Source organism: Callospermophilus lateralis, chromosome X (assembly GCF_048772815.1).
Source record: "Callospermophilus lateralis isolate mCalLat2 chromosome X, mCalLat2.hap1, whole genome shotgun sequence".
NCBI lineage: Eukaryota > Metazoa > Chordata > Mammalia > Rodentia > Sciuridae > Callospermophilus > Callospermophilus lateralis.
Genome location: NC_135325.1, coordinates 96,039,865 through 96,064,643, shown reverse-complemented (window position 1 = coordinate 96,064,643; position 24,779 = coordinate 96,039,865). Strand labels below are relative to the sequence as shown.

The 24,779-nt window shown below is 38.5% G+C and overlaps 1 protein-coding gene across 2 annotated transcripts in view; it reads right to left on the bottom strand.

The window, feature by feature from the left end:
- Positions 1 to 237: 237 nt before the first annotated feature.
- Lonrf3 (LON peptidase N-terminal domain and ring finger 3) overlaps positions 238 to 24,779 on the bottom strand; it is a 39,394-nt gene continuing 14,852 nt past the window's right edge. For both annotated transcript variants that reach the window (XM_077106323.1, XM_077106322.1), the window contains 7 exons: positions 24,602 to 24,692; positions 15,818 to 15,932; positions 13,345 to 13,466; positions 11,618 to 11,776; positions 10,218 to 10,380; positions 8,917 to 9,066; positions 238 to 6,026 (listed from right to left, as the gene is read on the bottom strand). In XM_077106323.1, the coding sequence (XP_076962438.1) occupies positions 5,871 to 6,026; positions 8,917 to 9,066; positions 10,218 to 10,380; positions 11,618 to 11,776; positions 13,345 to 13,466; positions 15,818 to 15,932; positions 24,602 to 24,692 (956 nt within the window). In that variant the 3' untranslated portion in view covers positions 238 to 5,870. The remainder of the gene's footprint in view (positions 6,027 to 8,916; positions 9,067 to 10,217; positions 10,381 to 11,617; positions 11,777 to 13,344; positions 13,467 to 15,817; positions 15,933 to 24,601; positions 24,693 to 24,779) is intronic.

Here is a 24,779-nt window from a genome sequence, read left to right as displayed (position 1 = left end):
ATTCTGTATCATTTTTTGAGATTACATTTTGCATGTTGACCACATTGGCCTCCCACTTAAAATCCTCCTGCCTTGGCCTCCTGAGTAGCTGGGATTACAGGCATGAACCACTGCACCTGGGCTTATTGCTTCATTTTTGTCTAATTTCTATGTCCTTTTTCCTTTAGTCATAAAAGGGAACTTGTATAAGCCAACAAAGACATGAGACAAAAATCAGCACTAATTGGATGTTGCCAAATCTCTTATGGGGGTCAGCTGTGTCAATATTGTTCATCATTTTGATCAATTTTACCACTTTTCCTGTCAAGGTTCATGTTGGGCTGGGGATGCAGTTCAGTGGTAGAGTGCTTGCCTAGCAAGTGAGGTCCTGGATTCATCCCCAGTATGTTGTGGGGGGGACCCTTGACTTTAAATAATTAAAATAAAAACACGTAGCTTGAACTCATAAACATTTTATAACACTAAAGAAAACAGTGGGTAGTGTGCTCTGCTTTAAACAAACACAATATATGTTTGGGTTCACAAATAAACTAAGGGCAAATTATTGAAAAAAATTATTGATAAAAAATACTTCTGGGGCTGGGGTTGTGGCTCAGTGGTAGAGCACTCAACTAGCATGTGCGAGACCCTGGGTTCGATCCTTAAACAAACAAAAAAAAGGTATTGTGTACAATTAAAAAAATAAAATATTAAAAATACTTCAACATAATTCTTCATATGACAAGCTTTTTTTAAAAAAAAACAATTTATGGCCAATGTTTCATAATACAAGTAACATTAATCTGTTAATATCTACTTCACTGCCACATACAAAAGAGCTTATCTGAATGCAGGTCTGTTTCCTTAAAGGCTCTTTTTTATTGAAGTTCTGGGACTAGAATCTAGGGCTCATGCAGGCCAAGTACTGTACCACCAAGCTATACCCACAGCTCCTTAAAGGATCTTCCAGTGAAATGTATTACACCCAATAGGAACAAGAACAAAATGGACATTCCCATAGCTTTCCTCTCTATTCAGCTTCCAAGAAAATGACAGTGAAGCTAATTGGATAATTCTTTTCCTAAGGTGTGAGCACAATTTTGTTAGATACAAAGTGAGACAATAGGAAACCTTTTTTAATGAATAAACAACTTTCACAGAGACTATCTATGTCACATTTCTATTACAACACAAATGAGCTGAAACTTTTTTGTACAGATTTGGAAGAAGGGAACCCCTAAAAAGAAATCAAGCATATAGAGGTAGTTGAATAGCAATGAGGGGGAGGATCATTGTCTTAATTTCCCTTCAATTTATTACAGTGCAAGAGTAAAACGGCTGTTTAACAAACAGATGGAAATCAAACACACATACACATTTGCCACTATTTTAATCCTGGCATTACTGAGAACTGCACACAACAATGGATCTACTTAATCTAAGATAAGCCAACGGTGCCACACTGAACTTTTTACTCTCCATTAATTTTGTTGTGGTTTATTGTCATTGCAACAACAAATGAATGTTAATTGACTTTTAAAATGACGCATACGCTACAGTGTTGCTTTGTAAACTTCTGTTCATCACATTTGCTGCAAAAAGTTTTTAAAGGACTACAGAGTCATAAAGCAAAAGCTTTAAAGTGATACCAGGAACAGAGATCACAGGCACTTCTCTCTGGAGGTTAATTTAGCATGTTCGGAAATGCCCACTTGTAAGTGAAAATTTCTTCATTTTACCTCTGGATGTGCATAATCCAGATTATTAACCAGTTAAACGTGGAACAAGATGAGTATCATTCTGAAATGAACTGAATGTGTGCATTTTACATGGCTCCTTTTCCTTCCCTCTCTCTGCATTCAGAAAGGGGCATAAAGTGAAGTTCATGCAGCTGGCTGCTTTTCACAACTGTCTTCAATCATGAATCAAAACCTCATTCCTCAGGCCCAAAGATGGGCTGAAAACCTGCCCTTTTCCAGTACTCGGGCTGCCTTTCATTCACATCTTTGTCACACACCTCTGCTATGACTCTGCCTTGGTGAGTGGAAATGGATGTGAAGTCAAGGTCAACAATTGGGGACTCAAGCAAGGAGTCCCTGAATAAAACTCTTACCTTGGAAATGGAAGTGGCATGAGGAACACAGTCCCCGGTGGATTATAGTCCATCAACAGTATGCAATCTGTTGATGGCAAGAGACCTCTGGGTGCTGTGAACCAGCCTCAGGAGTTTTACCACTCCAAAGGCCAGTCACAGGGGATTATCTGAGCCTAGGCCAGCTTCATAGTTAGAGCTGGAATCGCCACAGGCGCAGTGACGTGACTTGACCCTGCTATTAAAGCAGCATTGGCCTAGAGCAGTCAGCTGTCAGAAAAGGCAAGCTGTTGAAATAGTCAATTCTCCGCTCCCCTAAGTCAGGGGAAAGCACTCTTCTCTAGTTGTCTACAAAAAATTAGTTTCTTCCTTTTTCATTTTCTACATTTTGCTGGTTATTAGCTAGCAGCAGTATTATGGTACAAAGCAGAAAGGCATGGTGTCTGCTTGCTACCTAGTATATATATATATGTGTGTATGTGTGCATAGGTACACACAGAGACAGACAGAAAGACATAAAATAACCTACTAGGAAAAGACTGGGTCAGTCAAGACAGACAGAAAAACTAACCCAACAAGTGGCACTATCTACCAAGGGGGAACTCCTTATCCTTCTGGCCTAGATTTAGCCTTATGTCTTTTCTATATATACTCCTCATTCTCTGGCTTGGCAGCAAAACCAATTTACAAAAAGTAAAAATGGTCAAGTCTAACTGATTACCCTGTTCAAGTATGTCTCAAATAAAGCCAAGGACTATGTTTCACTAGCATTATGAAACATAAGCTTACTGTGGAACAACTTAACTGTGTATCTACAACTACTGAAAGTAAAGTGCAATTCTACCTAGCCAAGATCTTCATGTGCTGGAGTTGGGTACTCCCTTATCAAGAGGCATTCTAAGGTATGGAATTTCATGTTCTATGATATGGAATAATAAGAAATCCACTTCCTTCTTGACTTAGATTAATCAGCGATGTTTTGGGTAACTTCATTTTACTGGCAACCTCCCATTGTGAGCTTTTAGGGTGCTTTTGTGATGTGCCTGCCATGCCTGTTAAATAATATTATGTATAACACAAACTATTAAATATGTTTGTCTGCAAAGTTCAAAATCAAGAATGGTTACTTGCTGGATGACCATATTATCTGGGCAAAGTATTTAATATTGCTGAGCCTCAGTTTTCTCATCCATAATATGGAGATAATAACTGCTCTGAGAAAAAAAAATGATATAATGAGCTAATATAAGTGACATCACCTGGGTTAGTACCCAGTACATCATAGGCTTTCAATGCATTTTTGTTGAATCTGTTATTTTGGACGGCATAAAAAAATACCATGAACTAAGTACACAAGTCATAGATTGTAAAATCCAATCACCCTGTAATGGCTGAGTTTCTGGAGAACAAGGAGTGATGACTTGGTTATTATAATGGAGCTACAACTTAAGGCTTCCGTCCCATCCAAAATTCTAGACCTTCAAGCAACATTAATTTTTAGCTCTTATGGAAATAAGAAAATGTTTGCTGGTCTATGTTAGTCCCTGTCTCTGACCCTCATTTGTTCTCCAGTCTTCACTTTCCGAAACAGACTTAACACCGGAAGAAATTAGCTGCAAACCATCAAGTTATGGTGCAAAAATCAGTAGTGCAAATTCCACCAAGTTTATAGGTATTGCAAGTGGGTAGTGCATGTAAAGGCAGTGTTCTATGCAAATATAGGCCTTCGATGATATTTTGTAACTATAACTTATCTAATAAAGCTATGACTTGTTGAATGTCCCCCCCTTGTGAAGGCACTGTGCTGTATGACTTTTGAAATATCACATTTAATGTTTATAACAACTGTTCATAACTGTATTTATCATCACCATTTCATAGATGAGGAAACTGGGGCTCAGTCAAAGTTAAATCAGTTGCCAAAGTAACATATCTAGTATGTGGGGAACCATATGTCCTTTTTCTTTATTGTGTTTACACTAGATAATAGGAAACTACAGTACTAGGACCATGTTATGACCACTTGGTTGGGCATCAGATGGGAGGGAAGAGCCTCTAATTTCTTGCTGCCTAAGACTTAAAGAATCTGATTGAGCAATTAACTATGCCTTTATTCCATTCTATCTATACATTCTTCACCAGCCCAGTCTACCCCAAACTTCAAATCTGGTAACATAATGCTCTGACAACTCCATTAATCAAGTGCAGAAAAACATTTGGTCTCTGCTTACACAAGTCTCTGGATCACTTCATTCTCCCTTTCCTATTTATGGCCATGGGTGGTGATAGAAGTCCTAGTGTCTTGAGCATGACCTTCTAACCTTAACAGAGTAGGCAGACATGGCTCCTTTTCCTTCCCTCTCTCTACACCAGGAAGAGGCACGAAGTGAAGCTAATGCAGGTGGCTGCTTTTCACAACTGTGAATAATGCACCACAGCTATCCAAAAATCACATAGATGAGACAACTTGCCTGTTAAAGAAGCTAAACAATGCTTACTCCTACCTCCTCAACCCTTCTTCCCCCACCCACCCTGATTGAAAACTGTGGCCCACTGTAAGTAGGAAAAATGACAGTGTTTAGACAATGACATCATGGATTGTCTGGCTCTTTAGGATTCTACCCTATCTGGTTTCTTTACACTTTTAATATTGAATAGTCCTTCATCAAGTATTTCAGCACATTCTAGCCCATTGTCTTGATTCTCAGAACCTTGAAAAGGGGTGGGGTATGTAGGATAGTGGGGGATGGCTGTAATATGTCAAACTGAATGTCATTTCCTCTAAAGAGTTAAATATTATCTTGCCTAAAATCCCATTCCTGACTGCACTGGGGAAAAATATACTTCTAATCAGATTGCTGAAAAAAATGCCCATAATAGATTATCATAAAAGACATTCCTGTGATTCATGTCTTCATTCTGGAACAATAATTCTTTCAGCCCTGTTCTGTATGACACATAGAAATTGGATTTTTAACTATACCCTGGCATCTACCATAATCTTTGCTAAATCACTTAGCTATTTTATGTTGTTTATTTCAAACTGGAAAAATGGATTCTATGAAAATAGATGACCTTAGCATCATTTGGAAATTCTTTTAAACATTCACCAGATAGTTAGAAAGTCCCCAAATTGGGATCAATGTAGTAAAAACTGATTAAAGGAAAAAAATGTGCATTTCTAGTATTGTTATTCCCCCAAGGTACATGGTAAACCACATCAATAAATAAAGCAATGGACTTTTCAGTAATGTACACTTAAATAGTTACAAACACACATGTAGAAAAAAGGATACAGTAGTGCAAAAAATAAATTATTAAAACAGATAGAAGTATGAACATTATTTTACACAATGCTCTATAAAACCTGAACCATTTGGAATGAGACCTCAAGTCAGTGAGATAATGCAGCAACGTGATTCATTATTAGTATCTTTGCTTCACATTTCAGCCACATAGTTATTCATCTATGAAAGACAAATTAAAGCAAAATTGTCTTAAACTTTCAGGAAAAAAATTTTGTTAAAATCAATTTTTCCTGGGTTCTTAAACACCTCTGCTATTTATGTAGTTATGCAGCATATCAAGAAGCATCTTAAGACAGAAAGTTCCAAACAGGTCACATTCTTTTGGTCTTTCTACTTGATTTAATTGTCTGTGTGATCAAAAGCAGAGTAATGCCTCTGTTTGCTTGATACCCCCCTTCTGTTAAGATGTTATTGCAATGAGAAATATTTACAAGAAGACTTCCCCAAGGCAATGGGGAGGGTGGGAGCTCCTCTTCAATGATCCAATCTTGCTAGTTTTGGTTTCGGGATATAAAGGCCAGGACTCGCCGAATACCGTTCAATCTATCCTTTAAAGACCTCATTGCTAGGAATGGGAGCTGAGCGCGGCTTTCCAAGGGAAGAACAGCTAATGTCCACCAACACCAGGCAGGACCATTTGGGTTGATCTGCAACAGAGAAACACAATGGGATCATCTTATTCCCTGCAAGCCATATGGGTCTACAGATTTTCAAATGCCCAAAATAAACAATCCAGGTAGAACTGCTTCTGTGTGTGTGGTAGAGACTGGTAACTGCCTCCATATTTATTTCCTCTGTATTTTAGCTGAATATATAGCTGTAGTGGAGAGGCACTGCATTTCTCAGCCTCCCTTGTAGCTAGGTGAGGCCATAAGACAAAGTTCTGGCTAATGGGGTATAAAGGGAAGTGTTATATATAGTGTTTGGGTCATACTCTAAGGAAAGAAGCATGTGCCCTCTGCTTCCCTCTTTCTCCTGGCTTTCCTCTAGCTACACAATGAACATGATGATGTTTTTTTTTTAATTTTCTCAATCAAAAAGACAAAAACAACATTCTAAGGATGGTAGGCCTTTGTGATAGAGTCTGGACCCTGAATGGTCTCATGGAATAGAGCTACCCTAGCCCTCCAAGAGTCAGACCCTCTATTCCATTGGAGCTAGATTTATTTTGAGTACTTGTTAAAGCAGACAAGCCAACACCCAGTGTTCTAGCCAGTGTGATGTCATGAGCTGGAATATCCCTATTTAGGCCCTTCTACTTTTAAGATCCTGTTTAGGTCCTTTGGACTTTGTAGGTCTTTAATTCCCATGACTCCACAGGCTTTATAGGTGTCCTAACTCCTTCCATTTTCTTATTCTGGCTGAAGGCAATAGTCTAGCTATGCCAAGTCACTATACAGGGCCACAGCTATCTTCTCCCCTAAAACCAAGGGCATGATTTACAGTTTCAAAGAACAGCAATCCCATTTTGCAAAAATTCCAATTAAAAATACATTCATATTAACCTTCATATTTCTCCATGTTTCTCTTAAATAAAGAGCTTTCTTGTCCCATCTATATTCTTCACCAAAATTCTGTCTGTAATCAGTTTCCCCAGTACATTTTAAACATTGGCAACTTATTTCTTATGAAACTCAAAATGAGTTCTTTCCAGAACTTTCATGAAATTGGTTTAGTAACTAACTATGGAGAACCACATTCTAGCCAAACTCCTTACACCTGGAATTATTTAGCTCCAAATTGGATCAACTGATTCTCCCCAAATCTCACTGCCCTCTTTACTTCTCTGTCTCTAGCTTCACCTGGATTCTTTTTTTGTCCCTCACTGCAGTCTGCAACATGATCTCCCTCCTATAATCATTTTGCATATTAGATTGACATTCTGAATTCTTTCCCAGGATCATCAACAAAGATATTGAAGCTGATGCTAATCTTTGTGGCAGTTTCTAGGAAACCTCCTCCCAGAGCTAAGAACAATCATTCATAGGACTGCTGGGCTGCAGCACTGGCTAGCAAACTGGATGGCCTTTGATTTTTGCTGGTGCTGCCACTGACGAAGCAACATGATAACAAAACTAAAAAGAAAAGAAACAAAACCCAAAATTATAGCTTTCTGTGTCATTAAGTTCTTATAAATAATACTGTAGCATCTGTATTTTTTCCTGTGGAAGATGCAGTAAGCACTGCTGATCTCTATCTTCTGCCTGACTCGGGGAGAATGTGTCCCAGAAGATGAAGGGGAGCGTCAAGATTGATCATGGAGCTTGCTCAGAGCTCTGCTGTAATCCTGAGTCACCATGGCCCAGAGCCAGGAGCTGGGTCACTGGGAAGCACTTTCTGGCCTTTCTCCCTTCAAACTCACAATGCCTTCGTATGAAGGAAAGGAGCCATCTTTGTGGTCTGAGGACAGCAAAATATATCAGCCCATAAGGAAGCAAGACAGATGTCTTAGAGCCTCAAAATGCAAGAGGAAGAGGAGACTTTAGAGACCTCCTCATATAACTCTCTCACTTCAGAGAAAAGCTGAGAAAGGGGAAGGGATTTAACCAAGGCACACTGCTAGAAAGGTAAACAGGATCAGTCATTTGGCAGAGAAACCAGAATGTAGATATTCAAAATATTCATATTTTTATGCTGTGTCAAGAATGAACCTAAGTAATGAATCAAAGAAGTTATAGGAGTGAAAAGATGGTGGTAAGGAAATATAAGGTTAGGATATCTCCAGCCTTGTCCTAGGAAGGAAGCATTCCTAGAACTGGAGTTCTCTGAAAGTACTCCTTGATTTATACCAGGCAAGCAAAGAAACTACTTTCTCCTCTTTCCTAGTGGGCTTTCGATCTTCAGCTTGATCTTGTAAATGGACCTGTCTCTCAAGGTAGAAGACTGATACAATAGGACCTAATCAACTATTTTCTGGTATGACTCAAACAAGGATAACTTTAACGATGGGGTCTGTTTTCTTAGGACCTGTTTGCTCTGATGAGGACAACAGTGAATGTCTAGATTTGCAGGACTAAGTATGGATCAGCAAGGGCATGAAAAGTTCTTGTGGCCTTGCAATTAGAATCTTGTAGGGTAACTGGCCCTATCTCCAAGCTCCTGCATTAACAGAGGAGAAGTTCTAGAGCTCTCTGGAAGTGGCAGCCTTTGATTTTAGCTCCCACAATACTTTTCTCTTAAATCCTGGCCTTTGCATATATCTTGTGACCCTAAACTTACCAAGTTATAAGTCTGAACTCCATTGAACATTCTTTTGTTGATGGTATCTATATTACCATTCACTCACCTCACTTCTCTCTCAATGTCTATCTTAGATTCAAGTTCCAATGCTTTACTTCAGTTACCCCAATTCTGATTTAAAATCCTTTTGGTCTTACCCATGATGCTCACTGTCTAGCCAAATAATACCAAATTGTATCCATTTTCCCCCTTTACACTTAGGATTTGCTGAATGACCACTACACACCTATCTAATCACAAGCCTCAAGCACTCCCATCTGATGGAGCAACCCATTATATGAAGACATTTTTATATACCTGGGGATCAGCATCTTTTTCTGGCATTGGACCAAAGTGACTGAGTATCCGATTCTTCAGAGATGATTTGAGTGAGTGAAACCATGATGCCGCTTGCTCATAGACACAGTTATGCAATCCCATAAGTTCAGCACAATCCTCTCCCTGAACCTGAAAGTATCAAGGTGGAAGTGAGACATTCTGTACCCTCTCCATTCCTCCCAGAGTTGCTTTTGATGTTGACCCTCTTTAAGCATCCCTTCTGCCTTCCTGTGGCAAGGCTCACCCACACATCTTTCTCCTGTATGTGGTATGACACACTCCACAGCCAGGTGCATACAACGGTTGGGGGTGGGAAGCAGGAAAGTTCAGCTGTGGAGACTAGCCAAAAGAGCAAGATGCTCAGAAAGCCAAACGGTGGAACAGGCCTGAGCGGACACAGATTATGCTGGTGTAGACCTCTGTCCTTTTTGTTTTTACACTTATTTTCCCACTGCTCTCTGGGAACAGAGATATAAATGTGTCTCAATGTGTAACTATCTCCGAAGTCAAATACATTTATTTGCTGATCAAATATTCATTAATCTACTACATAGTGAAGTAAATATAAATTAACATGGGATGACTGACTTCTTCCACCCATTTGCTAAAAAAACTCAGGATTAACTGGACAGGTCATCTTTCTGCTTTAGGGGATGATCAGTGATTCTGCTTTCAGGGAAGGGCTCTTAGCCATGTTGTACATTTAAAAATCCAAATGCATATGTGAATTTACAGTGATCACAAAAAAAAAAATAAATTGATCAATAAATACTTATGTATAGGCCCCACTCCAGATCTATCCCCTGCTTTCCCTGGTAGAGACCTAACTGGTAGGCTGAAAGGGCCCCAGGGTTGGTCTGAGGTAGTGTATAGTGTGTGTGTGTGTGTGTGTGTGTGTGTGTGTGTGTGTGTGTGTATATATATATATATATATAGTTGTTGTTGATGCACCTTTATCTTATTATTTATTTTATGTGGTGCTGAGACTCGAACCCAGTGCCTCACACATGTTAGGCAAGTGCTCTGCCACTGAGCCACAACCCCAGCCCCCTGAGGTAGCATTTCTTATGCATAGCTGCAACTCAGCAGCTAAACAGGGAGAGCCAGGACAATGAGTGCTGTCACTACAAATCTGCAATTGGACAGCAATCCAGCAGCATTTAGCATTGCTGTAGCAATCTGGTGACAAATCACACGGTCCCAAGACAGTTCTGAGAAATCCTTTTGCAATCATCTTTGTATGCCAAGTTACAGGGATTCTTGGCACTAGACACCCTCACCTTTTGATCTTCAATATATTCAATGTCAGCTGTGTTGTAGCCATCTCGTTGACCCTGATGGAGCACCTTGAAGCGCCTCTTGCCTATGCTGTCAACCACAGAGCGACCATCGGCAAAAAATTGAACATTTCTGATCTCTAGGATACAGCCATATTCTGCAAACCTGTTTATTAAGAATGAAGTCAAGAAGGTAGATCCTTGAGTTTTATTTCACTGGCCTGGACCCCAATCATTTCTATAACCTTGTGCTGTGCCTTAAGGAACATCCGCCTATTTACCTGCCCCTGGGTTTCAACTGCAACTGTACAATAGTTGGATGGAGCTAAAATATGAACCTGGACAGTTTAAGTCCAGGGCCCACGTTCTTATAAAACAAGTTTTATAATAAATACCACCTGCTTAACAAAGACCAATTTGGGGTTTTTTAAAATAAGCAGCCTCTCACACAGTAACAGGCAGTGTTTATATGAAAAAAAAAAACCTTAACATAGCAGTATAACTACTACCATTTATTGAGCACATACTGTGTACCAGTGCTATGGTTTGAATGTCTGCTCCCTACAGAACTCATGCTGAAATTAATTAAGATAAGGAAACTTTAAGAGGTGATTAGGCCAAAGGGGTTCTGTCCTCATGAATGGATTGATAGAGTTAAGAACAGCTTGGTATCACCCCCTTTCTCTCCACCCCCCAGCCTCTCTTTACCCTTCTGCCATGTTATGATGTAGCAAGAAGGCCCTTGCCAGACACTGGCACCTTAATTTTGGATCCCAGCCTCCAGAACCATGAGAAATAAATTTCTATTGTTTATAAATGACTCAGTATATGGTATTCTGTCAAAGCATCCCAAAATGGATTCAGACAGCTGGGAACTGCACTTAGTGCTTTATGTGTATTATTAACTCATCAATCCTCCCAACAAATAAACCCAATGAGGTAAGCACTATCATCTTACTCACTTAACAGACAAGGAAACTAGATATAGAGAGGTTTGAATAACTTGCCCAAAATCAAAATTGCTCCAAGGATGAAATTAGAACATAAATCTAGGGAGTTTGACTCCAGAGACCACATCATTTTTTCTTCACAGTGGTCATGCATGCCAGGCAAGTGCTCTACCACTGAGCCAAATGCCCAGCCCCGGCCTACACTCTTATAAAACAAGTTTTACAATATAAACTACCTGCTTTACAAAAGACTGACTCTAGGATTCTTTTAAACAGGCAGCCTCTCACTTAGTAAATGGGGCACCAAAGAGACCATCATCCTTACAAATGCTCCTGTTCTTAAGCTGGCTAAACCTCATGAGATAGGTCTCCCTACCTCTGGGAACCCTCCAGAGTAAAACAAAAACATCTCTCTCTACCAACCTCCCTTTACTCCCAGGGCTTCTCACTTACCCTTTGACAGGATCTCCAAGGCACATGCCAAACTGTCTTGTACCTGTTTCGATACATCTGCGAATCATCAGGCGGTAACAAGGCTCAAAGATGTGTAGGGGACAAGGAACAGTGGGATAGGCCATGGTGCACACGAAAATAGGCACGTTCTTATTTAAGCTGTCAGGAAGAGCAAATTAGATGGATCTCAAAGCAATGGAGTAGAACACAAAAAGGATGGTGAAATATCACCATGTAATTCCCCAGAGAGAAGTCAAGGAGCCATCAAATTTTGATGACTGATTAAAAAAAATACTAATGTTGTGATCTGAGTCCCACAATGTGGTGCAAAGGTTAACCTAAGGTCTAAAAGATTAAAATTGGATTGCTCATGTTCTAATGTGGCTTCAGAAGTTCTCTAGTACCTTAAGATTGTGAGTTATGGCTATGTTGTGTATTTTTTCTTTCTATGATTCATCTCTTCACTCAAAATGGTCCCTCTTTAGGTGTTTTGCTGACAAATTCTGAAGGCATAAGTGCATCAAGAGGTGATGGGAAATTCTTTGCAAGGTCCTTGTGACATCTCAAATTTGTAACACCTTCCCCGCCAGAAATGTGCATGGAAAGACCAACTAGGAAGAGGAGCAAGCAAGAGACAGAGAAGAGTAATTTAACCCACTGATGCTCAGATACTCTTGTGCATCAGAGATACCAGGGACCCTTAAATCCAGATGACTAGGCCACCATACTCCCAAGGATACTGATGGGATTAGCTATGGAACTAGGATCCAGGGATTTGTGTTTCAACAGTACCCCCCAAAGATTCAGACATATGACCCACTGCAGAATCCCCAGCTGGGCCAGCTCCTTGTTATCCTCTTATTTGATAAACAATCCATTGCAGGAACATTGAACCTAAACCTACAGAGATATAAGACTATCTGCACAAATCCCAAAATGGTTAGGTTTAGAATTCCTTCAAATAGAAAGCCCCAAAGTATGTTCCCATGTTTACTAATAACACCTTACGTGATATTTGAGAATATGGCTCAGAGAGACTCAAGGTTAACTTTAGAATGAGGGGGAAAAGAAAATGATGTTCTGAGTAGTTTCAGTATAAGTCAATATAAAAACATTTCTAGTTTCAGAGGAAAACATTATTTAAATTGAGAGAAACATTCAAACAAACTGATGGCACAGTTTAGAAATATTCTCCACAGGGTGGACATAAAACCAGAAGAGTTTTTTCTTGTTTAGTTGCTTTTTGGTTTTTGCTAACAGGAAACCATGCCTCACAGAATACTCATAAAATACTGAGAGAACTGCACTATGGATGTGAGGGTGGGGGGCGGTAATAAAAGGAAATTAGTGGTGGCCCCTTACTTCTTCCACTAACTAAGCAGACAGAGCTTGGAGCCTCATTTAGCAGAAGTTCTCCTGATTATGCTATTCCAGTTTACTCCTCCCAGCAAGACCCGTTATAAGTGCCAAGATGCATATCAGTTTGTGTGTTTGGCTTATGCATCTTTAGTGGTGTGTTGGTAAATGCTTAACAACTGGCTTTGGGGTAGAGGGAATCCTACTTTATAGCATTTGCTGATTTCCATGGTATGAATGTTTTCACCATGGCCAGTTTAAAGTTGCCACCAAGATATCTCTGAATAAGGAGCTGGGGAAAAAAATCTGCACATTCAACTCTCATGAGCTGGTAGGAATGAAACTGAAAACAGAAACATGCATATACATACTTAGACAGTTCTTCCATTTCTTCTTCATGAAGCCTTCTTCGTTCCTTTAGTTCCTCTGGAAGGAACTTAGCTATTAGCTCTTCCATTATTACATTTTTGCTGTATTTTCTTGATACCAAGCACTATATGGGGGAACAAAGCAATTTGATATTATTCAATCATCAAAATAAAAAAAAACACAATCAGCAGAACAGCCAAGTGACTCATATATTGGAGTAATTTGGACCCACAATTTAGCAGCTAACACTCTAATATATGTATTCTCCAGATATCAGAATTTAATTTTTTAAACATGTAAATGATTACCTTCATTTAATATATATATATATATATATATATATATATATATATATATATATATATATATATATATTAAATGGACACAATATATATTAGATGGACACAATACTTTCATTTTATTTATTTATTTTCATGTGGTGCTGAGGATCAAACCCAGTGCCTCACACGTACTAAGCGAGCACTCTACCACTGAGCCACAACCTCAGCCCCAATGATTACCTTTATAATTAGGAAAAAATTAACAGGAATAAGCCTGCATTAAAGTTTTAAAAATCTCATTGCTTTCCCCAAACAGGAACATTAGAATTATGCTCTTGTCCCCAAACAAGGCAAACTCTTCCTCTTTCCTTTTTCTGATTATTGTGTTTATAAGCTCACAGAAATGGACTCTCTCTGGAATGTGCTGAAAGTCAATAGTCAAAAGCAATGTTCACTGAACCTTTCCTTCTCTTTCCTGACCTGCCCCCATTCCAATACAGTGCTTGGCTTCTTGATATTGACAATTCTGTACATTTTGTTCTAACTTTAGTTAAGAAACAAACATACACAAGCAGCTAAATACTGGTGATTTTGTTCATCTATTTGCTTTTTTAGTATGACATCTAGGTATCACTGAAATTATAAGCCATAATTTCAGAACCAAACTCAGGCTCAATTGGAACTATCACTTTCCTTCCAAATACCCTTACCACATACATATCTAGGGATCTGAAAGCAGTGGGTATGTAATGCTGTGACCCAAACAATAGATGTTAAAACATCTAAATTGCTTGCTGTGGAAACTACCCCTACCAACCCAGCAGGGGAGCTCCTGAGTAGACTATTTGTCTACTTAAAAGTAGACAATTTGTCGGCTTAAAAGACAATTTGTTTCTCTCCCTGTATGGGCAGTTGTTTCTCTCCCTGTATTGAACATGATTGGAATACTTATCCCTGTGTAAAATTGTAAAAGTGTAATTCTGTATGACTACACAGAGAAAGATGAGAATATCTCATAGCCCTTGAGTCTGGGACTACACAGCAACTGCCTCCTGGGTGCCTTTTCAGTCACCAACATTGTATGACTACAGGAGAACCAACTGTGTTGCTCAGTGACAGTGGGGGGGGGGGGAGCAGAGACTCAGGAGGTAGCCAATCCAGAGAGAAGACCTCTCTGCTGCTGCTAAAACAAAAACCCAGAAAGGGCACATTCTAAAATGTTAACTGTGGTTTTCTTTAGGTGTTGAGCATTATGGGTAGATTTTCTTCTTTCTGCTTATCTGAACTTTGTAGTGTTATCACAACATACATGTATTGTTTAAGTGTAAGGACCATGGGTTTATCACCTACAATCAGGCCAGAAAATCCCACCCCATTACCTAGGGAACAGCATGACTTTAACCCTCCCCTGATCCTGATACACACCCTCAAAGCTATACTTGATGATTATTTCACTCTGTTCCTTTAGTGTAAATGTTAAAGTTTGGAACAAGCACAATATGGGCCTACATTAACCTAGAGATAATCTTGCATGTCCAGTTTCAACTCAGGAATGACAGGGGTCAAGGAACATCAAAACTGATTATAAAATGTGATTCATAATCCCTGATGGAGGTAAACCAAAACAGATTCCTGGGTCTTCTTTTGATAAAGGAAAATTCCATCAGGTCCATTTGAAAAATGAAGGTAGGGGTTTGTGTGGTTAATTTTAGAGAACTTGGAAGGCCCAGGTCTTTTCAAGTAGCCAAATATCTGCCAATAAGTACAGTGACTCCTAAGAGGTTAGACAAGGACTACAATGATAGTCTAGAGGTTTTTCCAGGAACCTGGGAGATGATCTCTTCAAAGCACAGAATAAACATTGATGACAAGAAGATATCAGAGCTATCTAGTACAAGCCCAGAGAGGACAAAAGATTCATCTAAGATCAAATTGTATCAGGTACCATGATGGGATTAGAACCAGGATCCATGTTCATCATCTATTTAATACTTTAGTTTCCAGCACAAATTACTTGATTTAATTTCCTGAAGGACTTTGTGAAGAGGAAAGTGGTGTCTAGAAGACAGCAGAAACAGATGGTTTGAAAGGGTATTGGGCTCTAGCATAGAGTAGTAGCTTGGGACCCAACTAAACACCAAGTATAACCAATTACAAGCAAGCCAATCCATCCAAGAAAGAAATATTGGTTTACCTGAGCAAGGCCATCTTTGCATAATGGACACTTTGCATTGTGATCTAGGCATCTTTCAAGGCATTTTAAACAGAAGGTGTGCCCACAAGGTGTTGTGACTGGCTCATAGAATAATCTGAAATTTAAGAATCAAAATGTAAGAAAATCAAAATGTGATAGAAGACAGGGTACTCATGGTTCAAGTTTAATTGGGAAAGCCTATGTGGGGAGGATACCTTTTACTTTTAATCACTGCTATTGTTGCACTCCAAGAAAGAATTTGCTTCTGATTTCTGGGACATATTTAAAATAATACATTTGTTAAAGTTTAGAATATAGCTAGATCGTTTTTGAAACATTGATTCTAGTCTATCTCTTCAAAATAGAAAGATTTTTTTACCCTAGTCTGGTCCAAGAAAAATAGAGATTAGTGCCTAGAATGTCTGAATAGATTCCATTCTAAAGATGTTAGCCAACTTATTCATCTGAGTATACATAGACATACACACACACACACACACACACACACACACACATACACATACACACACACATAAGTCTTTTATATGGATGAATAATTTTACTAGAGTTAATACAGTAATATTTAATATTATTAAGTGCACACTGATATAATAGATAAACATGGATATACATTGACATATACCCACATATATCACTTAGATTCTATTTCAATTGCTTTGGGAGGGCAAGATATTTTTGAAGCAATCTGGGGATCCTTTATTAAAGCTATCCTGTACCTTCAGAGGTTCATGGATTTACATCATATAAAGAGAGGCTCACCTTCAGCAGGACCAGGAAGCAGGAGCAGCTGATGATGACAACTAAGAAGTGGGGCTCGCACTCATCAAGAGGATGAGCACAGAAAAGGAGAGAGGATTATAGCTTATTTTGACCTCTCAAGAGTGTTCAATAGAGAGGAAGACACTGACGGCTGCACAGCTCCCTCGTGTGGCCAGGAGGTGCACCAGTAGCCTGGCCTGCACTGCCAGGCTGAGCCCAAGAATCAAAATATAAGAGCTAAATGTACTTGAGAAGAAATGGAACCCACCAACTAGAATAAAACTCAGGTCCACTGGGGATAGAGTCACTTGTCTAAGTATACGCAGTCAACTGTTGACAGATGAAAAGTCTCTCCAACTTTCATTTCCTGTCATGTGCCTTTTCTATTAGATAATGATTCTCAACCACTGATGTGCATCAGAATCACCTGGGGGAACTTTTTCTTTAAACAGCCTTATTGATGCATAATTGACATACATACAATAAAATGAACATGCTTAAAGCATATGATCTGGTAAGTTTTGACGTATGCACACATTTATGAAAACATCACCACAATCCAGATAGTGAATATACCCATTACTTCCAAATGTTTCCTCCTGGCCCTTCCCAAACCAACACCTTCATCATCTTGGAGCTTTCAAAAAGTCCAGAAGCCCAGTACTACATCTAAGAAATCCAGATCGGTAGGCCAAAGTTCAGGCCAGGTACCAGGACTCTTTTACAGCCCCCCTGAGTGGTTTTAATGTGCAACAGAGGTTGAGAATCACTGTGTTACACAATCCTACTACGCTCTGTATAGGTGAACCTTCTGTATTGGTTTTTGAACATAATTATCAGAGTCACTGATAGAGATTTAAAAACATACATGTGGCAAAGCTCTGCTGGTTACAGTTCCAGATTCAGCAGGTCAGGGAGAGGGAGTGATTTGATATTTTTAACAAACCCATGAAAATCTGAAGTAGAGGAGAGACTTCATGTATTTACTTTTTGTACATTTGAATTTTACCATTCTGTTTCAAAAGTAATTAATTTTTCTAACAAAATTAATGTTTTATTAAATTTGCCCAAAAAGTAACATTAAATATAAAAAAGACTGTTTATGATAAGAGTTTCTAACTGGTACACTAAAGTAAGAAGAAAAAGTATGCAAATTAGAAAGGAAGAAAATTAATCTGTCATTACTCACCAATGGTATGATGAATAACAAATTTAGAATACATAAAAGCATGTACAGAATGATTGTTGGAATTAATAGAATTAGTGAGGTTGCTAGGTAAATATACTTATACCCAATTGTATTTCTATATACTCACAATAAACATTAGAAAATAATTTCTTTCTTCTTTTTTTTTAAAGAGAGAGAGAGAGAGAGAGAGAGAGAATTTTTCTTAATATTTATTTTTTAGTTCTTGGCGGACACAACATCTTTATTTGTATGTGGTGCTGAGGATCGAACCCGGGCCGCACGCATTCCAGGCAAGCACGCTACCACTTGAGCCACATCCCCAGCCCCAGAAAATGATTTCTTAAAAGATAACATTTACAACTGCTTAAGAAAAAAAAAAAGAACAAGTACCCAGGAATAAATCTAACAAAAGTTCTGAGTCCTCTTTTGGAAAAAGCTATAAATACCTCATTGAATGAAAGTAAAGAAGACCTAACAAGTTCCAATAAAAATTCTAGTGGGTGGGCTGAGGTTGTGGCTCAGGGGTAGCTCACTTGCCTGGAATGTGTGAGCACTGGGTTCGATCCTCAGCACCATAGATAAATAAATAAATAAATAAATGCTCATTGACAACTACAAAAATATTTTTTAAAAATCCCAATGGGTGATTTCATTTGTTTTGTGGAACTTGACAAGTCAATTTCTAAACTTAATGAGGATATGCAAAGGGCCAAGAGCCAAGACACATCTGAAGACCAACAATGTGGGAAGACTTGCTCTACCAGACATCAGATCTTATTATAAATCTGTGGTGATTAAAACAGTATATGACTAGCACAAGGGCAAATAGACACGTGGGATAGAATAGAAAGCCCAGGAATATACCCAGACATGGATTCTTAACTTATGACAAATGTGACACTTCAAAGCAGGGGGCAGGGGTAGGGATGGGGGCAGGATTATAAATATATAAATTGCATTCTCAATTAATACTACATTGGATATACGTATGTATGTATACACACATATGTGAAAATGAAATTGAACCATCTCTCACATCATATGCAAAAATCAATTACATGTGGGCTATAAAAATAAATATGGAAAGCAAAACAATACATCTTTCAGAATATAAAAAAGAATATGAACCTGAGGTAAAAATGTCTTAAGACACAAAAAAATGAACTATAATGAAAAGACTGATAATTTTTTAAAAATATTTTTATTACTTATTGATGGACCTTTATTTATTTATCTAATTGCTTATATGTGGTGCTGAGAATCGAACCCAGTGCCTCACACATGCTAGGCAAGCACTCTACCACTGAGCCACAACTCCAGCCCAAGACTGACAATTTTGAGTGCATCAAAATTAAGAACTTGGAAGTTCATTCCAAGTTATTGCTAAGAGAGCTAACATGCAAGCTACATAGTAAGTGAAAGTATTTGCAATACATATGACTAAACAAAGACTTGTACCTAGAGTATACCTAGAGATCTTATCAGTCAGTAAGAAAAGAGAAGCATATTAAAAAATATAAGAATACATTGATACATACAAAAACAGTGTTCATAAGTAATGTTGTCCATAATATCTCCCAATTAGAACCAACACCAAGCATTTATCTATAATACAATTAATAAACAAATTGTGGTAGATTCATACAATGGGATACTGTACAGTAATGGGCATGACTGCTTCATGTACATGCAGCAACATGGATAAATCTTAATAGCAAGTAAAAAAAAAGCCAGACTGAAAATATATTCCAGATAATTCCATTTATATAAATGCTTAAAATTAGGCAAAACTAAATTATACCATTTGAAAATGCATACATGGGTGGTAAAACTATAAAGAGAAATGAGATAGAAGTCAAAATTGTAGTCTCAGGGCAGGGAATGAGTGCAGTCCTGATTGGAAAGAGGAATATGGGCAGCTTCTGGGGTCCTGACAATCTTATTTCTTGAACTATGCAGCATCCTCTTTACAATATTTTGTTAAGAAAACACTTTTAATTTTATGCAATTTGTATATTTCACAATCCGAAATGTGTTTTAAAAGTGTGATCTGCACGCTGATTTGGGAACCACAGCTGTGATCAAACTACCAAGCAGCCAAACCAGAATAGCTCATTTCCTCAGTAACTTGAATACTGTGCATCTGAATACTTCTATGCATTATCTGATGATGTTAATGATGGAAATGATTAATGAATCTGTATCTACAACCAATACACATAACTATTTTTTCCCAAGAATTTCACAATTGAGCCTGTTGATCATTTAAGAATGCAATCCACATAAATTGGTAAACACTGACATTTAATGAATAGATGCATGAAACATACACCAAAGGACAAGGTAATTTCTTAGCAAGACTCTTAATTAAAATGCCCTTCAATGAGAAGTAACAAGTACAACTGTGGCCAGGGATGCTGCATAATTATTACTTTGAAATCCATCAAGGTTTAGGTGCTTAGAACCTATCACTTTTCAATACTCAATTCACCTTTATATTCAGTGCACAGCCTGGGAACAGATGGAACAACTTTCTCTTGTTATATTTCTGGGTTTGTGAAAAAATTGTTTTTCATATCAAATCACTTTATATATTAATAGGTGGTAATTATGATTAGATCCATTTTACTACTGAGGAATCTGAAACTCAGGCAGGTTAAATAATTTGCTCAAGGTCACACAGCAAGCTGGTAAGCAGAAAGACTGGGATGTGAAGTCAGACTTGACTGTTCAGCTAATCTTCCTTTTTCACTCTGACAAAGTGAGGACTATATGTATTTCTATATCTCAAATGAACATCACACACCTACGTACACTCATATACACACTTTCCTCCTTCCCTGACTCCCTCCCTCCTGTCTCTACTCTCTAGAAAGAAAAAGAAAGAGAAAGAAAGATCTTTATCTATACAGATAGTGTTGTATACTAGAATTGCTCTCCCATTGACTTACCACTGATTTACAAATGCCTCCCTGCATTCTTCCCACTAAGGACTGCAGTTTTAAGAACCTCAAGATAGAAAATTTGAGGTTTTAAGAATCTCAAGATAGAAAATTTGGCATTTATAAATCAAAGTAGAACCAGATTTTCTCACAAGAAAGCATTTTACATTGTCACAGTGATGGAGTAAACAATAGTAATAATAAATACTTTCAGTTAGATGTCAACCCGGATAAAATGTTTGGCTTGTCTGAAAATAGCTATCTTTTCCCACCAGTTACATCCTTGTATTGTGTTCTTTTGCTATCAAATGAGAGCAAAGAGGGAAGGAGAAGGCGGGGGAGGGAGGCAGAGGGAGAGAAAAAGGAGAATGAACTGACTCCTTAACACCCAGTGACTTGAATAGCTAAAACTAGGTTAAATATAAAGCGTCTTCTTTCAATTGACAAAGAGGTCACTGGGCCATTAGGTAACTGGTTCAAATATCAAACATTCTTGCTTCATATCTCAAAATATCCTTATTACCCCCCCCCAAATGTGCTGCTTCATAGCAGCCCCAGAGTTGGCCCCCAATGGCTGGGGTATTCGTTTCCAGTAATCTCAAAGGAGGCTTTTCAGCTAGTAACAATTGTGGGGCAGAGTTCTGAGACATTGAGTTTGGGTGCAACTGAGCTCAATAGAGCTCTACCAATTCATTAAGGCGAGACTTTAGTATCTCATTAATGTCCCTTCCAGTTACTGTTTCATTCTTTCCACCATTTTCCTGTGAAACTTAAACCTACTCCTGATTCTCTCTCTAGAATCAAAATACACGCATTCGTGATCTAACTTGTCTTTCTACCAATATAACAATCATGGAACTGGATGTCATTCTAGAAACTTGCACAGGTGGTATAAATGTCTAATTTCATGATTGTTTGAGGCTATTTCTAGTATCCTTCTGCAAAAATACAAGGTAATAACAGAAGCTAATAGTAATTGAACAACAGATGAAAAATACTAAAGAGCGTTGGAGACAGGAACTTTTTCAAGATTGAAAGAATCTTAGCTAACTATGCATATGAAATATACCCTCTGTCAACATTTGAGGTCTAACTTAGAGACAATCCTTTAAAGAGGAACTACATGCTACCCATGGAGGGCAGCAGTTTTAAGAACCTCAAGATGGAAAATGACCTCGATTTGACAGGTTTCTTACTACTATAAAACAGTGACAGTCTGCCTATACCTTAGCAGCCAGCACAACAGCTACTCCAGGGAAAGGCTTTGGGGCTGAAGTTTCTACTTAGAACAGAAGAATGTGATAAGGGAAATAATGGCTTTTAAACTCACAGTGTGCAATCTAAAAGTGTTTCTTATCCTTTTGGTATTTAATTCTTGGGCCAGATTTTTCACCCTCCTCCAAAATCCCCTGTTGAGATCAGGGGCAAACAAGATGAAAGGGAGAAAGCAGAGGAAGAGGAACAAAAGAACTTCAAACTTAGATTTCTTAATCCACAGAGAAAACACAAACAGGATGGGTCTGTATATTTGACTTCATATCGCCTGGATATTGGAGTGCGTGTTAAGGAGGGTAAGTACAACAAAGACCTATTCTCTCTGAGTGAGCTAAATCAAGTTAAGTCTACTCCACAGCTCACATCATGGGCTTGGGGTCACAGTGGTGATAGCCACAGGAGCCATTTCTCTGCTTTGGAAGCAGCATTTCTGGATCTCAAACCTTGGCTTTGGCATGATCTACCTGTCACCCTGTTGTGAGGGGTTGGGCGAAGTGGTGAAAGGGAGCTGGCTGTATAGTCCATTAGTCCATCCCATCCTAGCCCACTCCATCTAAATAAATTCCTGACAGTATACACACAGTTTGCTGTGACTGCTTCTACATTCCATCTGCTGAATTGTTCATTATGAAGTCTGCCCAAGATGAGGAGAAATCGTCACTTCTAAAGTTTTATTTATTTCTTTATCCGTTCAGTTGTTTTTTGTTAGTTTTTTTTTTTTTTTTTTTTTTTTTTTTCAGCACTAAGGATTGAACCTGGGGCCTTGTGCATGTGGCCTTATGAATGCTAGGTAGGCACTCTATTCTTCAGCCCCACTTAAAAATTTTTAGGAGAAAGAAAAAGTCTACATTTCAAGTAATGGATGCCTTATTCTTATTCATTCTACAAGAAAAGTTGTTCAGAATGCAAATACATGTTATTGATAGGAGAGGCATATGTGCCTATAAAGGGCAAGAAAACACATGAGGAGTCTCTGCCAGTGAGGGCTCTTCTTGACACCTCTTCTCCTGCATCAGTCCCCTTTAAAAAAGGTTTTTGTAGCCTGGTGCAGTGGCACATGCCTGTAATCCCATTGGCTAGGGAGGATCTTGAGTTCAAAGCCAGCCTCAGCAACAGCGAGGTGCTAAGCAACTCAGTGAGACCCTGTCTCTAAATAAAATACAAAAAAAGGGGCTGGGGGTGTGGTTCAGTGGTTGAGTGTCCCTGAATTCAATTGCTAGTTACCCACCCACCCCCAATAGGTTTTGTCTAAATATCCCCATTCAATGCTAATTTGGAAAACAGACATGTCTCAAACTAGAAGCTGTGGACCTTTGTAATGGAAACATGCACACACACATACACACAAACAAAACTCTTTGTACAACTTTAGTGAATTCATAGATCTGTTAGAATCCATAAACAGAACCTCTCCAGCAATCCGTGGTCCTAATATTAAGAACCTCTGGTCTAGGAGGAAAAAATAGCTAACACATAATGAGTACTTACTATATGCCAAGCACTATTCTAAGTATTAAACAGGTTTTTTCAATTAATCATAACAACTCCATGGGATTGCTACTACTGTTCTCTATTTTACTGATGAGAAAACAGTGACAGAGAATGTCATTCACCCCATGAAAAAGTCTGTTAGGTGGACAAAACTAGGATTCGGGGGCTGGTGTTGTGGCTCAGTGGTGGAGCACTTGCCTAGCATGTGTGAGACCCTGGGATCGATCCTCAGCACCACATATAAAAAAAGGTATTGTGTGCAACTACAACTAAAAAATAAATAAATGTTTTTAAAAAAACAGAATTCAAACCCTGGCTTTGGAGGCCCTTTTCTTAGCCACTAACTTACAGCTGTGAAATAAAATAAATGAAAGTAATTTTCAAAAATCATATGTGATTACATAGACCAGGATCAAAGCATCTTTCTATTTTTTTTGTAGTAGGGGAGGGTAACATGTGGCTAATTTGCCTCTCCAGGGGTCTCAGAAAGTAGAAATGATGTGACACTAATTGGAGGGGAACTGTTTGACCAAGTATTTTACATCTACTAACTATTGTTCATGGTGCAGCATAAAACACAAGCTAGTTAAACCCTCTATTTGGCTTCCAAAAAATAGGCATGTGGCATTGACATTAACCCTTGAGTTTTGAGTTCTTGATCCAATAGTTCTAATTAGCTCCTGGGTCACAAACTTAAACACCACAGGGGCCAGGAAAATAATGCAAATAAGATAGTAGGGGCAGTGAGGACCATGAAACAACTAGAAAGTGTATGTCCTGTCTCAAGACATTCACGTTTAACAAAAACAATCCCCATGAGAGACAAACCAAAGGTATATTCAATGTGCAGGTCATCAGTTTGTGACCTCTGAGTAGGCTATTCCCTTTCCACTCTTCAGATATTTCCAAATCAGGAGTCAAGGATGCAGGGAAAGCAATCTGTAAATAGGGGACACAAGCTGGCCCATATGACAATGCTGTGATTTCTATTTCATTATAACAATTTCTTTATGTGCTAACCAACCAAGCAGTAGATCACTAGCAGAAAGGTCCAGACATCACAGGGGAGGAACAATCAGGCAGTAAGTGATAGTAAACATCACCTACCTCATACACAGGGAGCATTCAAGGTCAGATGCATCAAAAGATACAAGTGGAATATTGAGATCAGGCTTGGTCCCCTGATCAGTGGGAGGATCTATGATGTAGAAAGCAGTAAGTCAGAACTAGACCAAATTTGATTTCACAAACAGTACTTTTGAGCCAAAAAAAATCATTTTTATAT